At 42.5% G+C, this 24,172-nt stretch overlaps 1 protein-coding gene across 3 annotated transcripts in view; it reads left to right on the top strand.

Annotated features, from left to right (window-relative positions):
- The window catches only part of FNDC3B (fibronectin type III domain containing 3B), a 334,918-nt gene that overhangs the window by 282,775 nt on the left and 27,971 nt on the right, over positions 1 to 24,172 (top strand). For all 3 annotated transcript variants that reach the window (XM_070406793.1, XM_070406792.1, XM_070406791.1), the window contains 6 exons: positions 1,202 to 1,307; positions 2,200 to 2,372; positions 4,545 to 4,658; positions 4,988 to 5,137; positions 7,445 to 7,725; positions 20,681 to 20,893. In XM_070406793.1, the coding sequence (XP_070262894.1) occupies positions 1,202 to 1,307; positions 2,200 to 2,372; positions 4,545 to 4,658; positions 4,988 to 5,137; positions 7,445 to 7,725; positions 20,681 to 20,893 (1,037 nt within the window). The remainder of the gene's footprint in view (positions 1 to 1,201; positions 1,308 to 2,199; positions 2,373 to 4,544; positions 4,659 to 4,987; positions 5,138 to 7,444; positions 7,726 to 20,680; positions 20,894 to 24,172) is intronic.

Genomic DNA, 24,172 nt, shown 5'->3' with positions numbered 1-24,172 from the left:
GACAAGATGGTAATGACATTTTCATTGTAGAGATATTTAATATTATAGTTTAAAACCATTAATATTAAGAGAGAGACATTGAGAGATGGTGGCTTGTAGTCCTGTGCTGGGTTGACTTTTCAAGAGAACACTTGTCGTTTGGGTGCTTAATTTTGCCCATCAGTCCATCTCCAGTATTGTCTTGTGTTATTTTTCTCTCCCCAAAGAGCAGTAGTGTATATTTACACTGCCCAGATGGGCAGACTCCTTGGGAAAAGGAGTCCAGTTAGACCATGCTTATGCAGCGCTCTCTGCAGTGTCTCCCAGGGTGGGGTAGGTCCACACCATAGCCAAAGAGTATCAGCAGGCACCTCCTGTGTGGGGGGCACTGCCTGCGGCTCACGAGGCAGAGGTACCTCTCCGCGCCACTTCTCAGGACGGAGTTTGGTCGAGCAGCATAGCTCTGCCTTGTTCTCTCCTATCTGGGGAAGGGGTTCAGCTTCACACCACCAGCCTTCGCAGCCAGTCCCTATAGAGACACGGCCTACTTATTTTAGCATGAATAGAACCTGCTGGCCAATGTCACCCTCAGCTGATTAATAATGAGTCTATTTGCTTTTCTGCTCTGGATGTGGATGGTTGGCCATTTATGGCACCATTTAAAATTTTCATCCAGCTGTTGTTTTGTGTCCTCTTCTGTCCTCATGAAGGGTCTTTCTAATTTTGGTTTAAAGGAAAATAGCTGTGTGCTTAGGATATAAACCACTCCTGTCTGCAAATCTGGCTTCACAAATATTCATTTTTTAAAAATATATTTTTATTGATTTCAGAGAGGAAGGAAGATGGAGAAAGAATCATTGATTGGCTGCCTCCTGCATGCCCCCTACTGGGGATTGAGCCTGCAATCCGGTCATGTGCCCTTGAGCAGGATCGAACCCAGGACCTTTCAGTCCACAGGCCAACGCTCTATCCACTGAGCCAAACTGGCTAGGGCTAGAAATAATAATTTTTTATCAGTGCCATATGCAGTATATGTCTACACTTTAAACACACACACACACACACACACACACACGATCTCATTGCATAGAAAAGCATGTGTACACATGCAATGTGTAACCTCCTTTGGTAGCGTGTACAGGTATGGGGTGGAATTTGCCTGGAATGTGGAGGTGTAATGAGTTCACTGTGACTAAGAGTGTTCTCTGGTGTTTCTCTGCAGTGTTCTGAAAGCCTCCCTGTTCGCACACTAAGCATCGCACCAGGTCAGTGCCGACCACCGAGGGTTCTGGGTAGACCAAAGCACAAAGAAGTCCACTTGGAGTGGGGTGAGTGAACGATTCTCCACGGTGGCATGGACAGTTGGGACAGTTGGAGATGCTTTGTCATTAAGCTGGAAGTCTTTCTTCTGAAAGCCGTGTATTTTTTTCTGTTGAAAATGTATTTCTTCTTGATGTATGTTGGCTTGGGTTTGTATTCTCCCGCTCACTGTTGCTCATCCTCCTGATCCTGATGGCACCACACACGCTGTCCATCCTCTACCTTCAGAAGGCACTTTTCTAGATTCTAGAAAACATTTCAGAACAGCCAGGCTTCCTCAGGAACTTTTCAACTTCATTCATAAAAGAAAAGTTGTGCTCAATTTAGAGATTAAACCGAGAAATGAGGTAACAGCTAAGTTCTCCTCATCTTTGCTCCTTTGTCCTGTGTGGGTCCTGTTTGGATTTGAGCCATATTAGCCTTTCTGTGTCAGCAGTTTATAGCACATAAAATTGCCAGTGTTAACCTGCAGAACCTTATCAGACTACTTTTTCCCACCACTTATGTCTAAAATATAATAAAATAGCATGCCAACTTTGGGCCAGCTATCTTGACTTAATGTGACCTTTGGTTTGAAGTTAAAAGAGAAGATTTTCTTCTCTGTTTCTTCCCTTCTTAGAATGTAAAGAAATTTGCCTGATGGTTCTGTTTTTAAGTTATTGTATTAAGGTAATTAAGTGTACTTAAATGTCCGTGCTTTGGAAAGTATCGATAACATCATTCAGAAACTTGTTCTTTTTGTTTCCCTTTTCTTTGGGGAGGAGGGTTTTTTGGTAGGAGAGATACTGTGGGGGGGCGGGGGCACTACATGCTGTTTTGCAAACCTTGTGGAAAATCAGATGTGATCGTCATCAGCTGGAAGCACAGAAATGATATGATGTGAACCGCCTTCACTCCTAGATGTTCCTGCCTCTGAAAGTGGCTGTGAGGTCTCCGAGTACAGTGTGGAGATGACGGAGCCCGAGGACGTGGCGTCGGAGGTGTACCACGGGCCAGAGCTCGAGTGCACCGTGGGCAACCTGCTTCCCGGCACCATGTATCGTTTCAGAGTGAGGGCTCTGAACGACGGAGGGGTGAGTAGAAGGTTCTCGTGGGTTTCTACCCTCCTGAAATTCCTCAGCAGCATCTAGCCAACCTTGACCACCGTTAAAGAAGTACATATAAATGTTTCTTCTGATTTGATGTATTGTGATTTCATACTCCCAGCATTGGAAATGTTGCTTCTATGTCCTCTCATCATTCTGTTAAGGTAGAGTTTAAGATTAATAGGAACATCACCCTTTAGATGCACTTGTTAGTTGTAAAAATAATTTCCTATTTGCTCATTGACTCTGTTAATCAGTTATGAGAAATTAGAAGTGCTATATCAGATGCCCTCCCCATGTTGTCTAGATTACCCAGCAAGGTCTCACGTCAGTTTTACACTGAAGCGGGGGGAGAGGCTAGGGAAGCCAGCGCAGTGCTGTTTTGTTCAAGTGCCTTCCGCTTCTCCTTTTGGAGTTGTTGGATGGGCTGTCAGATTGAAAGTATATGCCTACATTATATCCACAGAGGTGTTTGTTCCTTTTTAAAAAAAATACAGAGTGATATGGATTTTGAAGAGGTGACCCAGAGACGGTAGGGCTTTTGGGTGTGTCAAAGATGGACAGAAACGTAGAGGGCAGGAGGATATCGGTAGAGCAGACTGCCAGTAACATCCCCCAAAAGTGCTGGTGATTTGTACAGATGAGCTCCATGCCAATTAATACCTGTCATTAATTGCTGACAAATTTTAAAATAAGAAAGCCCAACTAACAGCAACACGAAGTCCATAGTGAGTTTTTCTAGCTCTCGGTAGTGCTGTTCAAACCGGTTAGAAGTGAAGTATGTTTTAGCCATTTCATGTTCGCCACACTGACTAAAGCATTTGGTCTGAAGTTGGATCTCAGACTTTTCACAGGAGCTGGAGTTCTTCTAATTCCCCATTAGGAAAGCATTGCAGACACAGCACAACTATTTAAATTAAAAAACACTGTTGGGGTCCAACCCCAACAGGTCCAGGGGTTCTCAAAGGTATAGATGGAGTTGGTAAAGAAATGAAGGACATGGAGACAGGGTTCAGTTTATCTGCATAGCGAGGTTCTCTTGCCAAGTTCTGTCCAGATTCTCCAGCCAGGTTCTGTGTTTTATTGTCTTGTTACATCTGTGTTTATACCAGCTGATTTTAATCCTATCAATTTCTATTCCAAAGGTTAGGGTGTTTCTTATCTCCATTCCAGGGAGTAAAGGTTATGTAGCTTAAGCATGATTGTTCATAGTTAAAGTGATTAACTACCCGCCTGGCACTTAGTTAAAGGGTTTTATTCCCTCCCTAACTTCAGGGAAAAATCCCCACCTGGGGAAACAACCTTTCTCGGAGAAGTGACCTTGGTTAAAACACATAGCGCCAAGTAGGAGAACAAACATATTAAGAACAGTATGCCATATACGCCAGGTCCCTTGAAACATATGCTGTGCAGATGTTTCTTCCCTGCAGCGACTGTGTCAAGCAGCAAGAATGGACCGGCTTCCGGCAAAACACATACACACACACACACACACACACACACAAAGGTGAAACTGAACAATAAAAATGTATTGATGAGAGGATACAAGAGCCTGAGCACCCAAACTTGTATAAGTAAAAAGGGGGAATGTGAGGATCACAGATGCTGCAGAAATGTTATTGTACTTTTGTTTCTGCCCCCTTTCCCATCAACTTTTTGGGGGATCGCTGCCATAGCAAAGATAAATGTACAACTGTACTGATTGGAGTTTTCCTTGCTCTCGCCTTTAATTAGTGTAAGGTATGAAATCTGCCTTCAGCCATGGTTTACTCCTGTTGTTGGAAGTTAACCATGTGTTTGACTTCAATCATCTACCAAGGTCCGTTTCAGAGAAATTCTCTCCCATGTTTCTGTTTCTGATGTCACAGGAAGGGGGGAGGGGAAAATGTTTGGTAACCAACTTTCTAATCCCCTTGAATAAAAAGAATATACGTATGTAATAGACATCTACCACTCAGGGAATATATGTAGGGAAAAACGTATACATATATTCAGTTGAAAGTGGAAAACCTCCTTAGGAAATTTTTTTAATCAGATGTATTGACGAAGATGTTAGCATAACCCTTATTTGGTTACAAGCTTGTACATGCACACCTAGGTATGAACATACATGTGTGTGCACGCACATACATACAAGCATGTGGTGTCCTTCTCTTTTAGTATGGCCCCTATTCTGACGTCTCAGAGATTACCACTGCTGCAGGGCCCCCCGGACAGTGCAGGGCACCGTGCATTTCCTTTACACCTGATGGGTGTGTCCTCGTGAGCTGGGAGGTAAGTCAGACATGTACTCTGCATTATTTTCCATTTCTTTGACTTTATCTGCCGCTAATGCACGTTAGGAGGAACCTCTTCAAAGCCCAAATGCACTCTAGGTGATCTTTACACATTAGTCTTCCTTGGCAATTGCTTATATCATTCAGAGTTGTGGAAATGCTACCATTGGTCAGAATTGAGGGGGAGTTGAATATCTTTTTCGTGCCTTTCTTCTGTACGTATTGGAAATATCCTGGGGTATGTCACTCTGTCCGTTTGGTTGCTTGAACACAATATAGAATTTTTTTCTCAATGAAATTAAATTCCCTGCATGTCCTGCTTTCCAGAGTCCTGAAAGCTCTGGTGCTGACATCTCAGAGTACAGGTTGGAATGGGGAGAGGATGAAGAATCCTTGGAGCTCGTTTATCATGGGACAGACCCCGGCTTTGCAATAAGGGACCTGCTGCCTGCCGCGCAGTATTGCTGTAGACTACAGGTGGGTCGACGCTGCTCAGACGCACCTACAGACACTGGTGTTCCATGGAAGGCTCTTTGGGAAACTTACTCAGAAGCTTGTGAGGGAGGCTACCAGGAGAGATAGTGTGGGAAAAGAGCCCTTTAAATGAAAATGAATGTTACAATTGATTTCTGGTACTTGAGGAGGTTCTGAAATGTAAGAACAAAACCAGATTCTTCTCTGCTTCTCCCCACCCTTGCGTCTTGCTTGTTTATCGATTCCCTGAATAGATGACTGAGTCCAAGACAGAGGTGTCACAGCTCCTTACGAAAGATTCCTTCTGTCTGAATTTCTCTGAGATGCACATTTCAGTGGGAAAGCACTGAGAAATGGCAAAAGAAGGGAATTTTATGTCAGCTGTTAAATGGAGCCAAAAACAAACATTAGAGTAGTTTGGACTAGCCTTCATTACATACAGGACGCACCTCCCCCTTCTCAGTGACCAGGAACAAGGCTGGTTATCTATCTGTACACTTCCAGTTGGGGGTCCACATAGAATAAACAAGAGCAATTGGCTCCTAGCCTAACCCCTAGGAGTAACAATAGTCATGGGTTTACTTTTACTTTATTGACTTGGATAAATGTTTTGTTTTGTTTTCTGTTTGTATTGTCCTGAGAAAACAGGGGGTTTTTTGTCCATTGTTCCGTAACATTTCTTGAGCACTACTTGTGCCAAAATCAAAGGATGGTCAGGATGATCAAAAACAGAGATACAAAGATGAGTCAGATGTGGTTCTTGACCTTGAAGAATTCTATCTTCACACACATTTAGATTTAACTGGATAAAGAAGCAAAGATGCCAGATTTAGGTTTCCACCCAATTTAAGGCATAGATCAAGTTACTTATTGCAGACCCATCAACATCAGTGTGTCTGGTCTCTTTGGAGAAAACATCCCCTTCACACGTTAATTTTCCATATCAATTGAGGCTTGTCTGTTAAATTCTGAATCCTATTTTTATCAGAAACATTTCAGAATAAACTCTTGTATTGTACACTTTCCTTCTCGTGTGCAGCAACTGGGACATAATTAACCCTCTGTCAATGAGTCAAGGTCACAGCACATTATCTGATCTTTATAATAGAGATGCTGAGTCATTAGGAAAAGGTTAGGTAAGGCCACACTCCTGTTTTTGGAGCCAGGCAGGATATAAATGAAGAACTCTCTGTCACCATAGGAAAGAACTCCACTATGCTTTTCGAGTTTTGGTCTCCCTTTAAAATGCTCTTCTATTTCCTTTTCTCCTTTTAGGGTATATGTTCTCACTTAGCATTGACTTCCCCACACTGCATTTTAAAAGGTACATTGAGTAGGGGTCTGAGAGGAAGAAAGGTGTCCAGGGGTGACAGGATATGACTGGACGGCTGAAGGGTGGGGACAGCTGCGGTGGACGGAGATGAGGAGCTTTGAGGCTGAGATGCTTGACATTGGAGTGGAGACACCCGAAAGGTAGTTGGATACATTAGGCTGGCATTTAAGGCAGAGGTCCACACTACCCAAGTAAATTTGGAAGTAGGATATCAATGCCGTTTATCCCCTGACACAGTAGCTCTCCAAGAGTTTGAGCAGACATAGAAAAGAAGAGGTGTCCAAGGCTTGAACCCTGGTGCCCTCCAGTGTTGAGATCTGGGTGATGCGTAGCAACCACATAGGTGGCTGAGAAACAGCAGTAGGTAAACAACTGCATAGATGGCTGAGAAGCAGCAGTAGGTAAGCAAAAAACAAGTATGGGTTCTGGAGACCAAGTGAATAAGTATTTGAAAGAGCGATGAGTGAGGAAGGGGTCAGTTATTGCTCTCAGGTAAAGTCAGAAAGGGCTGAGAATTGACTTCAGATATGAGTTTATCATTCACATGGGAAAACATAAGAGACCTTTTGTAAAATTCCTGTTGTTCTTCAGGGCAGCACTGGGGTTGAAAGTCAGATGACTGAATTCCAGTCCCAGCGTTGCCTTAAATCTATGAAAGGCACTTGCGATGCACTGTGTACCTCAGATGGTTATTGTGAAGGTCATATAAGACAGTATAGAACCTGCAGTGGGCCATACAAGTAGAAAGGATTATTTTGAAATTATTTTTCTTGAGAGGTGATGATGGCAATGTTACTAACTTTTGCTTAACAGAAAAGATGTGATTGGCTTTTTTTGGAAAGTGAACATTTTCTAGAATTTATTTCTACCTACATTTCTGGAAGTAAATCATATATTACTTATTTAGCAGCACCTAGCATGGAGGCCTTCAAGTGTACAATGGGGTAACATGGGCTTCTCTTGCTGTTGTCTTTTAGGCCGTCAATCAAGCTGGAGCAGGGCCGTACAGTGAGCTTGTCCTTTGCCAGACACCAGCATCTGCCCCGGACCCTGTCTCCACTCTCTGTGTCCTGGAGGAGGAGCTCCCCGATGCCCACCCCGACTCACCTTCTGTGTGCCTTGTACTGAACTGGGAAGAGCCGTGCAATAATGGATCTGAAATCCTCGCTTACAATATTGATCTGGGAGACACTAGCATCACCGTGGGCAATACCACCACCCACGTTCTGAGAGATCTTCTTCCAGAAACAACGTACCGGTGAGTGCAGGGAGGGAGAAATAGGACTGTATGGACCCATCGGTACTGGGGCTCCACACCCTTCAGGTTCCAAAGGCCGAATGAGTGAATGCTAGCCATTCTTCATTAAAATATATGAGTACTAAATGCAAATATGGCTTTGAAACTTGTATTGCTTTATACTTTGAGTCGGTTACAAATTTACCCAGTTTCACCCATCACTTTAGATCAGTTGCTCCCTCTTGGTCTCTCGATAGCCACTATTCTTTGAATTTTTACTGTGACTCATATCCATCTGTGGACACCCTCTGTCCTCACCGTGTACTTGCCCACCTCTGAAGCAGGGCTCTGCTCGTCTTTGATTCCTCCCCAAAAGCAGACACAGTGTTACAAAGAATATGTGATGTGGCTTTTACTCAGGATTTCCCAAGGGGCCAGAGAAAGATACTATATCACACAGCACAAGTAAAACCCAACGAATAGCTGGGTGCTTTCCTTCTCCCACTCTTCCAATCCAGAGCCAGCCATCTGCCTTCCTCTCCTCACACACCTTCTTCCGTAACATGGCCTCGTAAAATTTCAAATCATTTACCCTATCTCCACGTTGTCATAACTCACTCAGCACAAGTTTTGCATTAGAGGATTCAGGGACCATCTGTGGTTGTACACATGTGCTACCAGGGCATCCCTCTGTCAGGAGAAATGGTTTCTCAGGGTGGTGGAGGAGAGCAGGATTCAGGCTGCGTCCTTAGGCCAGTTACAGATCCTCCCTGGGTCTCAGTTTCTACTTCCATGAAGCAGGAGAAAAAAAATTGCTAACCTCATAAAGCATGTTGTAAGGAGTAAATAAATTAATATTGACTACTTACACACAGCCCAGCGGTATATAGCAAGTGCACAATAAACATGCATTGTAATTTTCGTTATCATCAAGATCACCATAAAACAAGACTGATTCTTCTTGGGGTGGAGAATGGCAATGAATGGCAGGTAAATAAACTTGCTGCTAGAAAAGGACTTATCATTTCACGTATCTTTTTTGGCAGTGTTTTCTAGTTCAGTTGTCTGGTACACTACTTTTTCTCTTTCTAAAAGCTGAAGAAAGAATCAGCAAATCAGTTGTAAAGGACAAAAGTTCCATCCTGCGACATCATATTATCTCTACTCTTTTTTTCTCTCTTACCAAATTTTTTTGTGACTAATTCATATAAATATATTATTTTGCTTTTTAAAACAATGACAGGGTGTTTGTGGGGGTTTTTCCCTACTCTTTTATTCATTTAAGAAGTCTCTTTTGAGCACAGCACTCAACACTGTGAGTCTGTCTGTGAAACAGTGATAAACAATATTCTTGCCCGCAGAGCACTCAGAGTTGGGGGACACTTAAACAGCAACCTAAGACGGTAGGGTATTGTGACATCACAGGCTGCAGATAACACTGTGACACCGTCCTGTTGACATTTCAGAGAGCAAGTCCCAGGTTCAGAATGGTCAGGATGGTTCACAGTGGGATTTGAAATAGGAACAGAGTAAAGGGGGATATGACTTACACAGGTGAAGAGGCAGCCAAAGGCACTCCTTCAGTGTAGCCTTTTAAGTCAATCTCAGAAAAGCAGTCTTCACTCTTGCATGCTAATCAAATATAAGTGCTGCTGCGTGCAGAGCAGTCTAGTCAGGTGCTGAGGAAATGATTAAACCCAGACCTTGACATCAGGGAATTTCCCCGACGATGGTGCTGACCCTGAGGTGTATTTCTGGGGGGAAATGACCACATCACTGTCATCCTCCAGCTGTTTTTAAGAGACCAGATGCTTGACTTTGATCCCCCAGGCTAGGAAGAAGCCACACTGGTGGAGGGACTCACTGGAAGGTTCTGTGATCAGTCTGCTTCACAGCCATGTTACCCTGGAATGAACACAAATCCCCAGGCCAGGGCTCTGAGCATTCGGACCAGAAATCGTAAAAGGGCTCTTAGGGTGAGTGCTAGCCTAGGAATTCCACCTCTTCCTTGACATTGTACCTTCAGTAAAGGTGGCATACATGGTTATAAACTTTAAGGCTTATGGAAGGATGATATTGGAGGAATGTTGACTTTATTAGTCAACATACAGTCAAATGACTTCTACAAAGACATCTGGAATTCAAATGAAAGAACTGAAGCAGGGAATCATTGCTTCACGATGAAATGCTAATTATGGTGGAAATTATAAAAAATCCTCCACGTGTTAAAAAGTTTCTCGGAATAATTCTTTTATGGAGAAGATGAAATGGTAGAGTCGTGTAGGGACTATAGGAGAATGAACTTAATTTAGATAATACCTCCAGACTCTATTTTCAGAGTATTTAGGGGATGGAGCTAAATAATTTAATTCAGTATTAATATGCAAGGCATATTGAGCTGAATTGGGAAATCACATTGGGAGGATGTCACCTTTCAACCTTAGGAATAGCTTGAAAGATACCATTTTAGACAAATTGCATGATATTGAATAGCTTTAGGAAAGGCAGGTCCTTGGCTCTAGTCAAATTGTTTGATTTTTTTCTCCTCTACCCCAGCCCTAAGAAAAAGATTTAGCCTTAGTCTTCACTGGTCAATCAGTAAATAAATTGAATATTTCATACTTAAAATACTAAAATTAATACTCAAATTCAAGATAATCTTTATACAAATTTATACTCGTTTCTATAGTACATAAATGGGTACTCTATCGTAGGACTCCAGTCACTTACGCTCTTGTTCTTTTGTTTCAAAAGCACAATTGCAACAATTATAGTGAAATAAAAAATGAGTATTTCAAGGAACAAAGTCCAATCAACTTTTGCCTCACCTTTTTCTAAACCATAAATTTGTTAAAATATAAATGAACAGATCATGATGTTCTAGATAAAAACGGGGAATGGAGCATCGTAAGCAGGCCATGGGGCTTTGGTAAAGGACTTGTTTCTTTGGTTTGATGATTTTTTTTTCAGGAGTTGCAGATTGTTCTCATACTGATTTTTTTTTTTTTCTCCATCTTGCATCTTGTGGGAACAGGAACGTGCACCTCTCTAGCAAACCTACTGATGCAAAAAAGGATATTTTAATTGATCCATTGCTTCTCCATTGGTTCTTGCAAAAATACCCATTGGCTTACTAACACGCTGTTTGGAATTACTATGCTATTTTTAAAGACGTGACTTTTGAGCTTAGAACTGAGTTTGAAATTGAAGTTGTTTTGGTTTGAGGGGGAAAAAAAATTGTTTTGAAACAGAGATGTAGCTTTCCTTTGCATGCCACAGACATAGTGTTTGCCAGCTGATTGAGACAAGATCACGTGGTGTCACCCATTCCCAGTGCCCTGGCTCCAGTGTTCCCAGTCTGGGCAGTGGTTCCAGCTGCTAATCAGCAGTCAGTCCATGCCACTTGTGAATTACTCTATTTTGTTAAAGCCTCTCTCCATCTGAAATCTGCACCATTGATCTTGGGACTTCCTCTAGAGCAGTGATTCTTAAACTGTGGTTCCTAAGCCAGCAATACCAGCATCACATAGAAACTTGCTGAAATGCAAATGTCAGGCCCTACTGTAGACCTACTGAATCAGGTGTGGTCAGACACTCTGCTTTAAATAGCCCTGCAGGAGATGTTGGTGCACGTTAAACTTTGAGAACCTCTGCCCTAGCAGTGGTCGGCAAACAGCAGCTCGCAAGCCCCATGCAGCTCTTTGGCCCCTTGAGTGTGGCTCTTCCACAAAATACCACATGTGGGAGCGCACGTACAGTGCGATTGAAACCGTGGCCCATGTGCAGAAGTCGGTATTTTGTGGAAGAGCCACACTCAAAGGGCCAAAGAGCAGCATGTGGCTCACGAGCCACAGTTTGCCAACCACTGCCCTAGAGCATTGATTCTTGAATGTTAATTATATAAGAATCACCTGTAGTACTTTCGCAAACTATAAAGTGGGAGCCCCACTCCTGTACACTGTGCTTTAGTGGTCCCAGCGCACCTAGTCATCATTATCTTACAACATCAGCTGTCTTCTACTTCACCATCCTCACTTCATTCACTTCCGTCTAGACGGGTGTGGGTTTTCCGTAACCTCCATCCTCTTCATTGGGCGAGTCTCGTTTCTTGATGGTATCTTTAGTGTGCTCAGACCTCCAGGAATGGGCCTGGCTGGCTGGCTCAGAGGAGAGCAAGACTGTCACCTTACTTGTTTTCCAAATGGAACAGTTAGTAAGGTTGCCTAATGTTACTTTTTTTTGGCAACCTCATTATATGTCTGACTCATACTGAGCTGGCAAACAAGGAAAGGTAGAGTTGTTTGTTACGCTCATTTATGCTCTTTTTGCTAGGGAAAATGGGGATGAAAGTCACACTTATTGAGTCTTTATGTCAAGCACTACATTAGCCTATCAAGAAGTGAATCACAAGGCATTTCATCCAAACAAGACAAGATGGGCTTTATTAGGAGACACATTCTGAGTAGTTCAGACGTAGCACCCTGGAGTCGGACAGACAGCCTTCACTTCAGTCCTGGGTCTCTCACTATTGTCTCTGTGACCTCTGTCAAGTCATTACTAAACTCTGTGCCTCAGTTTTCTGCTCTGTAAAACAGGAGGCAAACTGTATCTAATAGGGTGTGGTGTGCTTAAGATAAGATTTCAGGCACTTCCTATGGGACTTGACACATGGTAAGTAAGCACTCATTAAACTATGTCACTGATGCTTGGGAAGGAAGATGGGAGCTGGAAAGTGGGCTGTGACCAGGTTACAGGTAGAAGTGTCTGAAATCTGGCATTTTCCTTTAAGCAATGGGAGATATTTAAGGTCCCCATGCCCCCTCAAGGCAGGGCATGAAACAAAAGCAAGTCAAAGTGCCTGGAGACAGAAAGGTGGCCCTGCATCCATGGAGCTGTCAGGAGAAGCACCAGCTCGGTTACCCTTCCAGGAAGCCTTCTCTGAATAGCTGTACTGTAAACACACCTTCCCCCAAGAGATTTTTTATGTTAATGCTACTATTTTATTTTTTCAGAAGTTACCTAATGGTATTTTTCTCTCCTTTAATTAGATGATCGGATGTTAGATGGGGTGTGGAGATGGGTGCGGAGGGGGGTGTAAAAAGCTCAAGTTTTGCTTCTTAGACCTCTCCTACCCCAATTCTTCATGGGGGGAGGGGGGCTGTCCTCCCTGCCCCCATCTCTGTACTCCAGACATCCTGAGTACCAGGATGGCTGATGGTGGCTGAGAAGTCATCTTCCCCAAGTGGAAGGTTTGTTCTGAAAGTCATTCTTCTTTTAATACAGGTGGTGACAGAAATGTGTGTGTGTGTGTGTGTGTGTGTGTGTGTGTGTGTGTGTGTGTGTGTAGAGTGCATTATGGAAGGCTATGATCGGAAGCAGTTACACAGTAGATATTTTAATAGATATTTTTATAAAAAATATTCTTTTTTTAAGATTTTTAAATTGATTTTTAGAGAAGGAGAGAGAAACATTGATGTGAGAGCTAAACATTGATCAGCTGCCTCCTGCACACCCCCCACAAGGGATTGAGCCCACAACCCAGATATGTGTCCTGACTGGGTATCAAACTGGCAACTTATTGGTGCACTGGATGACGCCCAACCAGCTAAGCCACACCGGCCAGGATAACAATGTTCTTAATTTGATTTATTTAATCAGTATTATCAGTGTATTGATGGATATTGCAGGCTCCTGGCATTTGAACAGATTTTTCACATCCGTCTAGCCAAGATAGAGTTTCTCAGCATTACATCACCTTCCTAAATTGGAAAGCAAAATTCCATTTCCCTTATACTTAATTTGCGGAGCTTAAGATTTCAAAAACTGATATGCAGTGCATGTTAAAAAAAAAAAGCCCTGTGGAGTCTATCTGAGTTTCAGAATTAACGTGTTACTTCAGCTAAGAGAAAACGTCTCAAATTTGGGTTTGGATAGACTTTAATAATATTTGAAAGTCAGTTTTGAATTCTTGGACTTGTTCCTCAGGTATTTGTTTTCTTGTTAGTCCCAAGTGAGCTCTCACTGGAATTAGGAGATTATTTTTACTTACTGCATTTTTTTCCCCAAAAAACAAATACCTTAGTCTTTGTTCTGTTCTCTCAGCCTTCTGGGCTCAGTTTCATGTGTTCACCAGCATGTGAGAAGACCTGGCCTCATTTCATTGTATTGGTTCTACGGTTCGTCTTCAGTTTGGGGTGTGACTTGATCATTAGACCTAATTAACGTTTAGTGCATCGGCTACATGGAAAAGTGTTTCCCATGCATTTTTACTGAAACAAAATGTGTTTTTGTAAAAATGGAGGGAAGTTGAAGTGTTTTAAAATCTTGGTAGTTGATTTCAAGGCAAAAAGTTATTTAAATAATGTGAAAATACATTTGTCAGCTGTTTTGTGTTTCATTGGCAAACGGCAGTTGTTGTTGAACTGAAAGTGTGGGTTGAATCAAAATTGTCTTTTGATTAGATTAGAAGCCTTGTGTGGCCCAGGTTTTTAGGCAAGCATGGCATGCCAGAATGCACAAAGACTTTGAGGCTAAGAAAACCCGGTTCTCACCCAGATCGGGCCTGTATCCACTGTGTAGATCAGGGCAAATGACTGAACTTAGTTTAGCCATTGCAGTTCATTCACTGGTAAAATAGACAAGTAATTCCTTCCTACCTCAGGGGGGCGGGTAGAAATTAGAGAAATGTTGTACATATCAAATCTAGAGTTCAGCCCTAGTATCCACTGGGTCGTTAGGTTGAGTCATTTAACCTCTCTGAGTTTAACTGCAGTCATCTCATCTCTGAAGGAAAGAGAAAAGGGCTGGTTCCTACTCCACAGCACAGCTCCTTGGGCAGAGCAAGTGTTCAGTGTTGTTTGTTGTGATGGTCCTCGGTGGTCATTGTTAACATTTTCATCTGTTCCCAAGTTCTTTGTCTCACCCCCACCTTCTGAGGATGATTTAAAAAGCCAGTCCTTAGCTGGGTCCTTGGCCATAATTTAGAGGAAGGAAGAACATAGATGGTATCAGCAAATTATTCAAAGTTATACTGTGAGGCAGTGTAATAACGCAACTAAAATGAATACACGAGCTTGTATGCCCAGCGCAGTGCCACTCCGCACGAGTGCTCAACACGATTTCTTCACTTTTAGAGAGGAATAGCGGTCTCAAAAGAAGTCATAAGAATAATAACTCTTAACTCCATAAATTAGCCCTTTAAAGTTCACCCAAGTGCTTTTGAATTCTTTTCTGGTTGTGGGGTGTAATAAAAAGTATTTTAAAAAATATAAAGTGCTCTCCACACCCCTTATCTTAAGCAGCCCTGTTTATACTGTAAATGCAGCAAAGATATTCCTAACCCCATTTTATACTTAAGAAAACTGTGACTTAAAGGTGTTAGATAATTTCCCCCAAGGTCATCAAAGTGAGGAGCAGGATTCCCACTGCTAAAGAGACCTAAAATGCTACTGTAATACTCTTGTTATTGCTATTGTGTATGAAATGCAGAAACTCAAACTGAAAGGCGTGGTTTTTCTCTGAGTAGAATAGAATGCAAGGTGGTTTCTGTCCTGGATTCTTGTCCAGGTGGATTCGAAGAATGAAGTCATGGACAAAAGGTGGTATATGGAAAGGTGGAAATTTATTGGAAACAACTATAGACTCCCACGTGGGGAGGGAGTCCCAAAGAGGTAACCCACTAAGCTCCTTTTCCCTAAGGTTTATAAAGGCTGCAGTTCTTTGTCTTTTGAAAATCCCTTCTTATTGGTAATTATAGCAGCTTCAAAGCTCAAACCCCACCACATGGGGCCCCCGTTTTCCTCCCCCCTCCTGTTTTCCTCCCCCCCCCCTGTTTTCCTCCCCCCCTTCTGTGGCAGAATCCTCTATCCCCTGTGAAAATCTGTTTTCCTCTTTCTCCCTTTTGTACCCCTACTCCCTGTGGCTTTCCCCTGTCTTCTGTGAATGGCTGTCTTCCTCTCCCCTTATCCTTTGGCTGTTTGGGCTGCACCAAGCAAAATATGAGGTGAGCTCCTTAGGTCTATAGGTAAGCAGATGGAAGAAAGCATCTTGACCTCCAGGCTCTAGGAATACCTACCTGCCTGGAATAAAGAGAAGGAATGGCAATCTGGACACCAGAAAGATATTAATATAAACCTGGTAGATGAGGAAATATATTACAACTTTGAGAAGGGCTAAGCCTTAATTCCCTTTTCCTGAAAAGGGAAAAAGGGTAGTAATTTCTACTACCATGATTACCACCTTTAAAAAAAGATTTTTCTTCTCCAGTTGCAGAAAAATGTCTTATTTTCCAATCATAGAAAAATACTCTTGTATTATTACCATAAATCTACTGTATAAGACTCATGTGGAGAGACAGGGAAGAGTTGCCTTTAGTCTTCCAGTGTCACATTGAGAAACTTGCATTGTCTACAAGAGATCTGATGTAGCCTCTAGTATAATAGGATCTGGGAACAGTAAGGCTCTTTAATGGAATTTTTGCTGTACTTAATCAGAGATGAGTATTGGCTACATTCTAAATTATGAGGCAGATATTCCTCCAGTTTTAGGTGATTATGAATAGAGCAGATATCATTTGTGTTCAGGTTTTTATGTTTACATAAATTTTGATATTTCTAGAGTAAAGACCAAGAAGTTGGATTGCTGGATCATTTGATAAGTGTATGCTAAACTTTCTCAGAAACCTTATAGGAAAACTGTTTTCGATTGTGGCTATAATTTTGTACTCTCACCAGCAAAATATGAGAAATTCATTTCCCCCTTATCTTTGCCAGCATGATATTAAGTATTTTTTTATTTTAGCTATTTTAATAGGGACATAGTGGTATCTCATTATCATTTTAATTTACATTTTCCTAATGGCTACTGGTGTTGAATATCTTTTCATGTGATTGTTTGCCATGTGTTTATCCTCTTTAATGGAATGTTTGTTCCAGTCTTTTGCCATTTTTGCAATTGGGTGGTTTATTTTCTTACTGTTGCGTTTAGAGGGCTTTATATATTCTGGATACAATTTCTTTGTCAGTATATAATTTGCACATATTTTGTCCCAGTCAGTTGCTTGTCTTCATTCTCCTAAAGTGCAAACGTTTTTAATTTTTATGAAGCCCAGTTTTTTGGGGGGGGGGGGGGGGGGGGTGTTTGTTTGTTTGTTTGTTTTAATGAATCATGTTTTCACATCCTTTTTAAAAACTCTTTACCTAAATGTTAGGTCTGTGATCCATTCTGAATGAAGTTTAGCATAAGGTGAGCTTTCGATTGAGATTTCTTTTTTTCCTATTGAAATCCTGTTGGTTCTGCACCATTTGTTAAGAAGACTATTCTTTCTCTATTGAATTACTTTTGCACATTTGTCAAAAGTCAATTGTCCATATTTTCCTGGGTCTATTTCTGGAATCTCTGTTCTGTTATATTGATCTATGAGTCTGTCTCTTTACCAGTACCGCACTGTCTTGATTACTGCAGCTTTATAGTACGTCCTAAGTCAGGTAGCATGGTTGTTCTAACTTTATTCTTGTTTTTCAAATTTGTATCAGCCATTTTAGTTCTTTTGCTTTTTCACATAACTTTTAGAATGAACTTACCTATATCTACTGAAAAGAATCCTGCTGGAATTTTGTTAGAATTTCATTATGTGTATAGCACAATTCGGGGAGACTTAACATTTTTTTTCTGTGTAGAGTTTTATAATTCATGAACACACTATGTTTCTCTCTATAATATTTTCATCAGTGTCTTGAAGTTTCAGTTTTGTTTTGTTTTTTTTTCCGTATCTCTATGCCTTCCCTGCCCGCCTCGTCCTCCCACCCCACCTCCCCCCCACACACACACATATTCTGTAGGACTTTTAGTACATGATATTGACTAGGAATGATGAAAGTAGACATCCTTGCCTTGTTCCCGATCTTAAAGAGAAATCATTTAGTCTTTTACCATTAAGTCTAATATTAGCTGTCGGTCTTTCTAAAGATGGTCTGTCAGGTCAAGGAAGTTCCCCCTGTCCCTAGTTTGCTGAGAGCTTTTATTATGAATAGGTGTTAGATTTCATCTGATGCTTTTTTGTATCAATTTATATGATTTTTTTTTTCTTCTTTAGGCTGTTAATATGATGAATTGGCTAAGGGTTAGGGAATGAAAGAAAGTTGAAAAGGAAAAAGAGAAACAGGGTATTTTCCCCACTGACTGTAAGCATCCAGAGGCTGCCTTCCCTGTCTCTGAGCCAGGCTTCTCCTGGAACTCTGTCTATGCCAATGTCTGCTCCCGCATTTCAGGTCACATTGAGTCCAGTCGGGGGACAATGGAGGAGGAAATGGTAAACTCATTGCTGGTCTGCTGATAGTTCAAATTCTTCCCCAAATTCTCCCGCTGCTACTTCCTTTTCGGAGTTCTTAAACAGCTGCTCATTTATTTTGTCCGGGTTTAGTAGTTTCATTCAGTGGAGAGACAGGGTGGAGTGAATTCCTTCTCACCTGAAATTAATCTGGTTTGTTTGTTTTCTTCTTAGCAATCTACAGGCATCCTATATAAAAGGGTAATATGCAAATCAACCAAACAGCGGAACAACTGGTCACTATGATGTGCACTGACGACCAGGGGGCAGACACTCAATGCAGGAGCTGCCCCTGGTGGTCAGTGCGCTCCCACAGGGGGAGCAGCACTCAGCCAGAAGCCCAGAAGCTGGGCTAAGGATGTCTGACTGCATCGGTGAACGAGCCTAAGCCATCAGTTGGACATCCCTTGAGGGCTCCCGAACTGCAAGAGGGAGCAGGCTGGGCTGAGGGACTTCCCCCCACCCCACCCCCCCAATGGCACGAATCTCATGCACCGGGCTTCTAGTATTATTATAATGACTTGCTAAATTATGTAATCTTTACATTTGAAGAATTAATGCCCTTTTGAGGTCACAGGCTTCATTAGCTATAGTAATACTTAAGTGATATTCCTATTATCATTATATATATTTGATATATATAATATATCTAAGCAATAATTGTTGTAAATGAGAAGTGCATAAACCTAAATTATAGGAATATTTTAAACTAATCTGTTTCCTAAGAATTTATCTCTTTGACTATATTTTTTATTATCATGTGCTTTAAAACACTTTCAAATTCAACTCAAGTTTCAGTGTGACACCACACTGCCCAGTACCTAGCTAGCAGGCATTCTGGTGGAGGTTCCACTGGAGGCCCTGTCACGGGCATGAGGAGAAAGAGGAGATGCATACCTGGAGTAGTCTTGAAGTGGGTGAAGCTGTGGAGATGTCTGAGGCTACCAAGAGAAATGCCCATATTGTACAGGAGAAGGGAAGGAGAGCAGAGGGAGGGAGGGGCTGTGCGTGAGCCCTTTGGTCTGAGTAGAGGAGAACGCCTCCAAATGTCAGGAGGAAACAAGCTTCAAGAACATTCTGTCACTGCAGAAAGAGGGGTCGAGGATGAGGATGGAGCAGTGCCGTCAATGTGTTGTATGATGACCTCACAGAACCATTTCAGTCACCTGGGAAGGAAATAAAGGAACAAGAACAATAGAAATAATAGGATATTAATTTTCATATGCACTGTAACTATATTGGTTGTTAATCCTAGAGCATGAGGGCAGTGTTAACATCTTTATTACCCGTAACACAGCCCAGGGTAAACGTCCAGTGGAGATTTTTGCACATCTGTACCTCACCCTGTAACTAGCACTGTCAGCGCTTGGCTCTGGGGAAGGACTAGCAGAGATGCTGGCTGAGCTGGAAAAGGGAGGGGAAATGCCCTGTGGAAGAGCCATTTTCCTTTGTTTTTTGAACTGAAGGAGACTCATTTGTTCTCTCTTCCATTTATTCTTTACTAGAGGCCTGGTGCCCGAAATTCGTGCATGGGGGGTGGAGGGGTCCCCTCAGCCTGGCCTGCACCCTCTCCAATCTGGGATCCCTCTCGCAATCCAGAACCACTGGCTCCTAAGCGCTCACCTGCCTGCCTGCCTGATGCCCCTAACTGCTCTCCTGCCTGCCTGATGGCCCTAACTGCTCTCCCCTCCTGGCCTGATCCCCCTAACTTCCTATCTGCTCTCCCCTCCTGGCCTGATCCCCCTAACTTCCTATCTGCTCTCCCCTCCTGGCCTGATCCCCCTAACTGCCTATCTGCTCTCCCCTCCTGGCCTGATCCCCCTAACTGCCTATCTGCTCTCCCCTTCTGGCCTGATCCCCCTAACTTCCTATCTGCTCTCCCCTCCTGGCCTGAACCCCCTAACTTCCTATCTGCTCTCCCCTCCTGGCCTGAACCCCCTAACTGCCTATCTGCTCTCCCCTCCTGGCCTAAACCCCCTAACTGCACATCTGTTCTCCCTTCCTCTCCACGCCTTCAGACCCCAGCACAGGAGTGCTGAGAGCTCTCCACCAAGGCCCCGCCCCCATCCTGATGCCCCCACCCCCTCCAGGCCAGGTGGCACAGCAGACCTGCATGTGCCTCCTCTGGGGGGGCCGCCCCCAGCAGCAGCCTCATGTCCTGGTGGCGCAAGTCCCTGCCCCCATCCCCGCCCACCAGCTCCTGTGTGTGCTTGCAGCCTGTTGAATGGTCATGACTGGAACACCGTTAGGACCAATTAGCATATTACCTCTTAATAGATATAGATAGCCCACTTACTTCCAAAACTGACTGTGAAGCAGCTCAAGGATGGCTGAGCAAACTACAAAAGCATGTCTTTAGGATGTCTTACCTCAGTCAACAGCCTTTTCCTTTTTTTTAAATTAAGGAACTAAGGGTTATCTTGCTGATGTGCTTCATTTTTTAATTTTTTTGCTATTTTTTGGACAGAGAGTATAATCTGTCCCCCTACCTGCCCAGTTTTCTATTTGTCCTGAATTACTTTAATTTGTTTTTCTAATTCCATGATATTGCTTTAGGGGTGAGTAATAAATACTCCACAGAATGTTTATTTCATATGAGGAATTCCTGTTTCTTAAACCTGTAATACTTTTCTTTCTTTATTTTTCCAGGATCAGGATTCAGGCCATAAATGAAATTGGAGCTGGACCCTTTAGTCAGTTCATTAAAGCAAAAACTCGGCCATTACCACCCTTGCCTCCTAGGCTCGAGTGTGCTGCGGCCGGGCCTCAGAGCCTAAAGCTGAAGTGGGGAGACAGCAATGCCAAGACGCACGCTGCTGAGGACACGGTGTACACCCTGCAGCTGGAGGACAGGAACAAGAGGTAGGGCGGGGCGGGGCAGCGGCGCGGGGAAGGCTGTGGCTTTGGCTTTGGGATGAAGCCCTCTGGTTTATCTGTGCTCCAAAAACAGTCTTCGTCTTTGTGGAAAGATTTCCTATGTCTTTAGGTCCTGCATTTTTTTACTCAAAGTTATACCTTCTAGTCCTCACTTGGAATTTCTAAACCAACATTCTAAAGATCCTGATTTCCCTACATGTGATAATATATGTGTTTGTTTCTTCTTTCACAACATCAGATGATGGAGAGAAATTATCTAAGAAGAAAATTGTCGAATTCATGTCTACACTATGTAATAGCATTAAATTAGTCACAAGTGCAGAGGGAAATAAGGCCCAGAAAGAGATGTTACCTCTTTAAATATTCAGTAACCATCAGGACAAACATGTTTACCAATCTGAAATAGCTGCGGTGATTTACAGATGGGGATTACACTCTAACTGTGGGCAATGCAATATCGAATTAACCAGAGCAAATAGGAGATTCTTCATAAGACTCCAAGCCCAGGAAACACTCTTGGCCATAGAAATCACATCCAGCCCTTCACGTAGTATTTATTTAACCTGACTTCATTTCCTCTGAAAATGGCCGATCATAAGATGGGCGGCTGACCTGTATTTAAGAATAATTCAGATGCAGGACAAACGTTAATGACAGAATGTTCTATTACCAAAAGTCCAAATCAAAGAAATCAGGTGAAGAGGTGGGCCAGACACATGTTGCTGCTTCCCTGTGGCACACCTGCTGAAGCACAGAACCAGTGTCAGGGTGGGGTATTTCTGTCATTTCCCCTACATGCATTAGAGTGTCCCATTCCTTCATGTGGAAAGCTGGCTTTAGGGAGCACAGAGCCCTTGTCCAGCCACCCCCTCCACACTACTCGAGAGCTCTGATTCCTTTCAGTGCAGTGGGATTCTGTGGTGTGGATGGTGCTGTTTGAAGTGGGTCTTCAGTGGGTCAAGGAAAAATCGAGGCTCTGCCTCCAGGAGCATTATATCAACCCACAAATGGTCATAGAACATTTTTTTTTCCAATTTGTCATTGGAATAAAAGAGTTCTGGGGTATGGAGGAGGCCGATGTAGGAGAAAAGTGCTCTGCGAGTTTGAAGGAAGCAGAGACCATCTGGTTACAAAGATCAGGAGTGGCTTTTCAAACAGGTGACATTTGAACTTGACTCTGAAGACCTGTCAAACCCAGTAGTTTGAATACAGAAGAACAAGAAATGATGGTCCTACTGGAAACTAGTCCTGGTGAAGCGAGCCCAGAGAAGTGGGGCTTCTTTTGATAGGCTCATTAGAGATTAAGGCATACTCACTCAAAAACCAGATCATTCATCTCACTGGGCTATGTGCCTGTGGATGCGTTTTCCCAGCCTCGTTATTTTATTGTCAGGGGACTCCTCAAACTAGAGAAGGCTGGCAAGAATAGGAATTCTGGACTAACAGAAAGCATGATAATATGTAAAGCTAGCAGTTGAGAGAATTTATAAATGACCCTTTATGTTTTTTCCTGGGCTTTTGGCTTCCATTGGTGGTAGGGAGAACCTGCCATAGAGAACACCTTTAGTTGTACTAGAGTGACGGCTCTGCACCACGTCAGCCACCTCTGTCCTGCTGCAGTCCTGTTCTGTGCAGGCAGCCACCTGCGCGGTGCCTCGTGCAGATGCTCAGAACAAAAGCTCTGTGAGCACTGGTCCAAATGAGCATGTTGTCGTGAGACATTTAAACATGCCAGACAGAAAATAGTGCAGAATCTAGTAATCAATGTACGCTCTTCCCCCGCCTCCCAAAAAAGCACTCAAGACTGACCTTTTAATCAAATAAATGACTTGCCTAAATTTAAATGGCAATTTAAAAAAACTTACCATTAGGAACAGTATTTTTCTTAATTTTATGAGCTAAAATCCAGATTTATCTTTTTTAAAATTAGATTTGTCACTGCTCTCAGAAAGTTATTAAAGTGATGGGAATATAGAGCATAATAAATTCTCATTGTGGAGTAATATTCCTGGGATTTAATAGGATGAAACTTGGCCTAATTGAGTTTAAAGATGACCTTCCTTAGTGTCTTGAAACTGAACTCTTGAAGTGAATGACACCTTGAATCCAAGCCTTTAACTTTGGATCTTGACTCATGAGGATCAGGGAGAAACCATTTGAGTTGGATACAGCTTATTAGCACAGTTTTGTCAGTGCTAGTTCTCTGCGGGTTCTTTAGGACTTGCCCCTGGCCTGCTCAGTTGACAGGAACAATGACTTCCACAGTGGCAGTTGCCTTTTTCATTGAACTTTTTGCTAAAGTGGTTTCTAGTTGTAGGTTTTGGAGCAAGTGTACACATCTTTAGCATATGTATTGATTTCAATAACCACTAATAAGTCTGTTTATGGATGTAGCAAAAATATATGTCCTGCTATGGCCAAGGTGAGAACCAGAGATTGACTTGTCATTTTAATTGTCTACTCACCAGTCACTGGGCATTTGAAAGTAGAGCTGCTATACCCAAGTTGTATAGTTATCCTAGACAGCTATGGAAGTAATCTTAGTCTTACGACATATTTTGCAACAGAAGCACAATAAAAATTAATAACTCCATGCTTGGTATTTGTCAGATTAAAGAGGTGAGCTGATTTTGGCGACTAAACTATTGGTCTTAACTTTTCCCTCATCCATAAAGTAGAGGTTGAACTAGAAGATGAACTCTGAGGTTCTTCCACCATTTTTATCTTAAAACAACTATGTTGTAGGTCATTTGTGAGCTAAATTCTTTACCCAAAAAAAATATCTCTTGTTAAAAATGGCGTGTTACCCGCCCAGCCTGTGTGGGTCAGTGGTTGAGCATCAACCTGTGAACCAGGAGGTTGAGGTTCGATGTGGGATTGGGGTGCATGCCGAGTTGTGGCCTTAGTCCCCAGTGGGGAAGGGTGGGGGCAGGGGGGCGTATGGAAGGCAGCCAATCAATGATTCTGTTTCATCACTGATGTTTCTGTGTCTCTCTCTCCCTCTCCCTTCCTCTCTGAAATCAATAAAAATATATTTTTTAAATGGCATGTTACCTCTTTTTTCTTCATATTTTAGGTTCTGCTTTAGACAAGTAAGAAAATAATAAGAAAAATACCAACTTTCCTTAAGAGTCCAAAATGCCTAGGGTTCTGCATCTCTGATATGCTGATTTATTACATTCATTTATGTACCTGTCAATCAGAACATCTGAAATGACCCAGAGAATTCTAAATATAATGTTGGGCCAAAAATTTATTTTCAAA

Source organism: Myotis yumanensis, unplaced genomic scaffold (genome assembly GCF_028538775.1).
Source record: "Myotis yumanensis isolate MYYU_CA2020_CCGP unplaced genomic scaffold, mMyoYum1.0.hap1 SCAF_2, whole genome shotgun sequence".
NCBI lineage: Eukaryota > Metazoa > Chordata > Mammalia > Chiroptera > Vespertilionidae > Myotis > Myotis yumanensis.
This window is presented reverse-complemented; position numbering and strand designations above follow the sequence as displayed.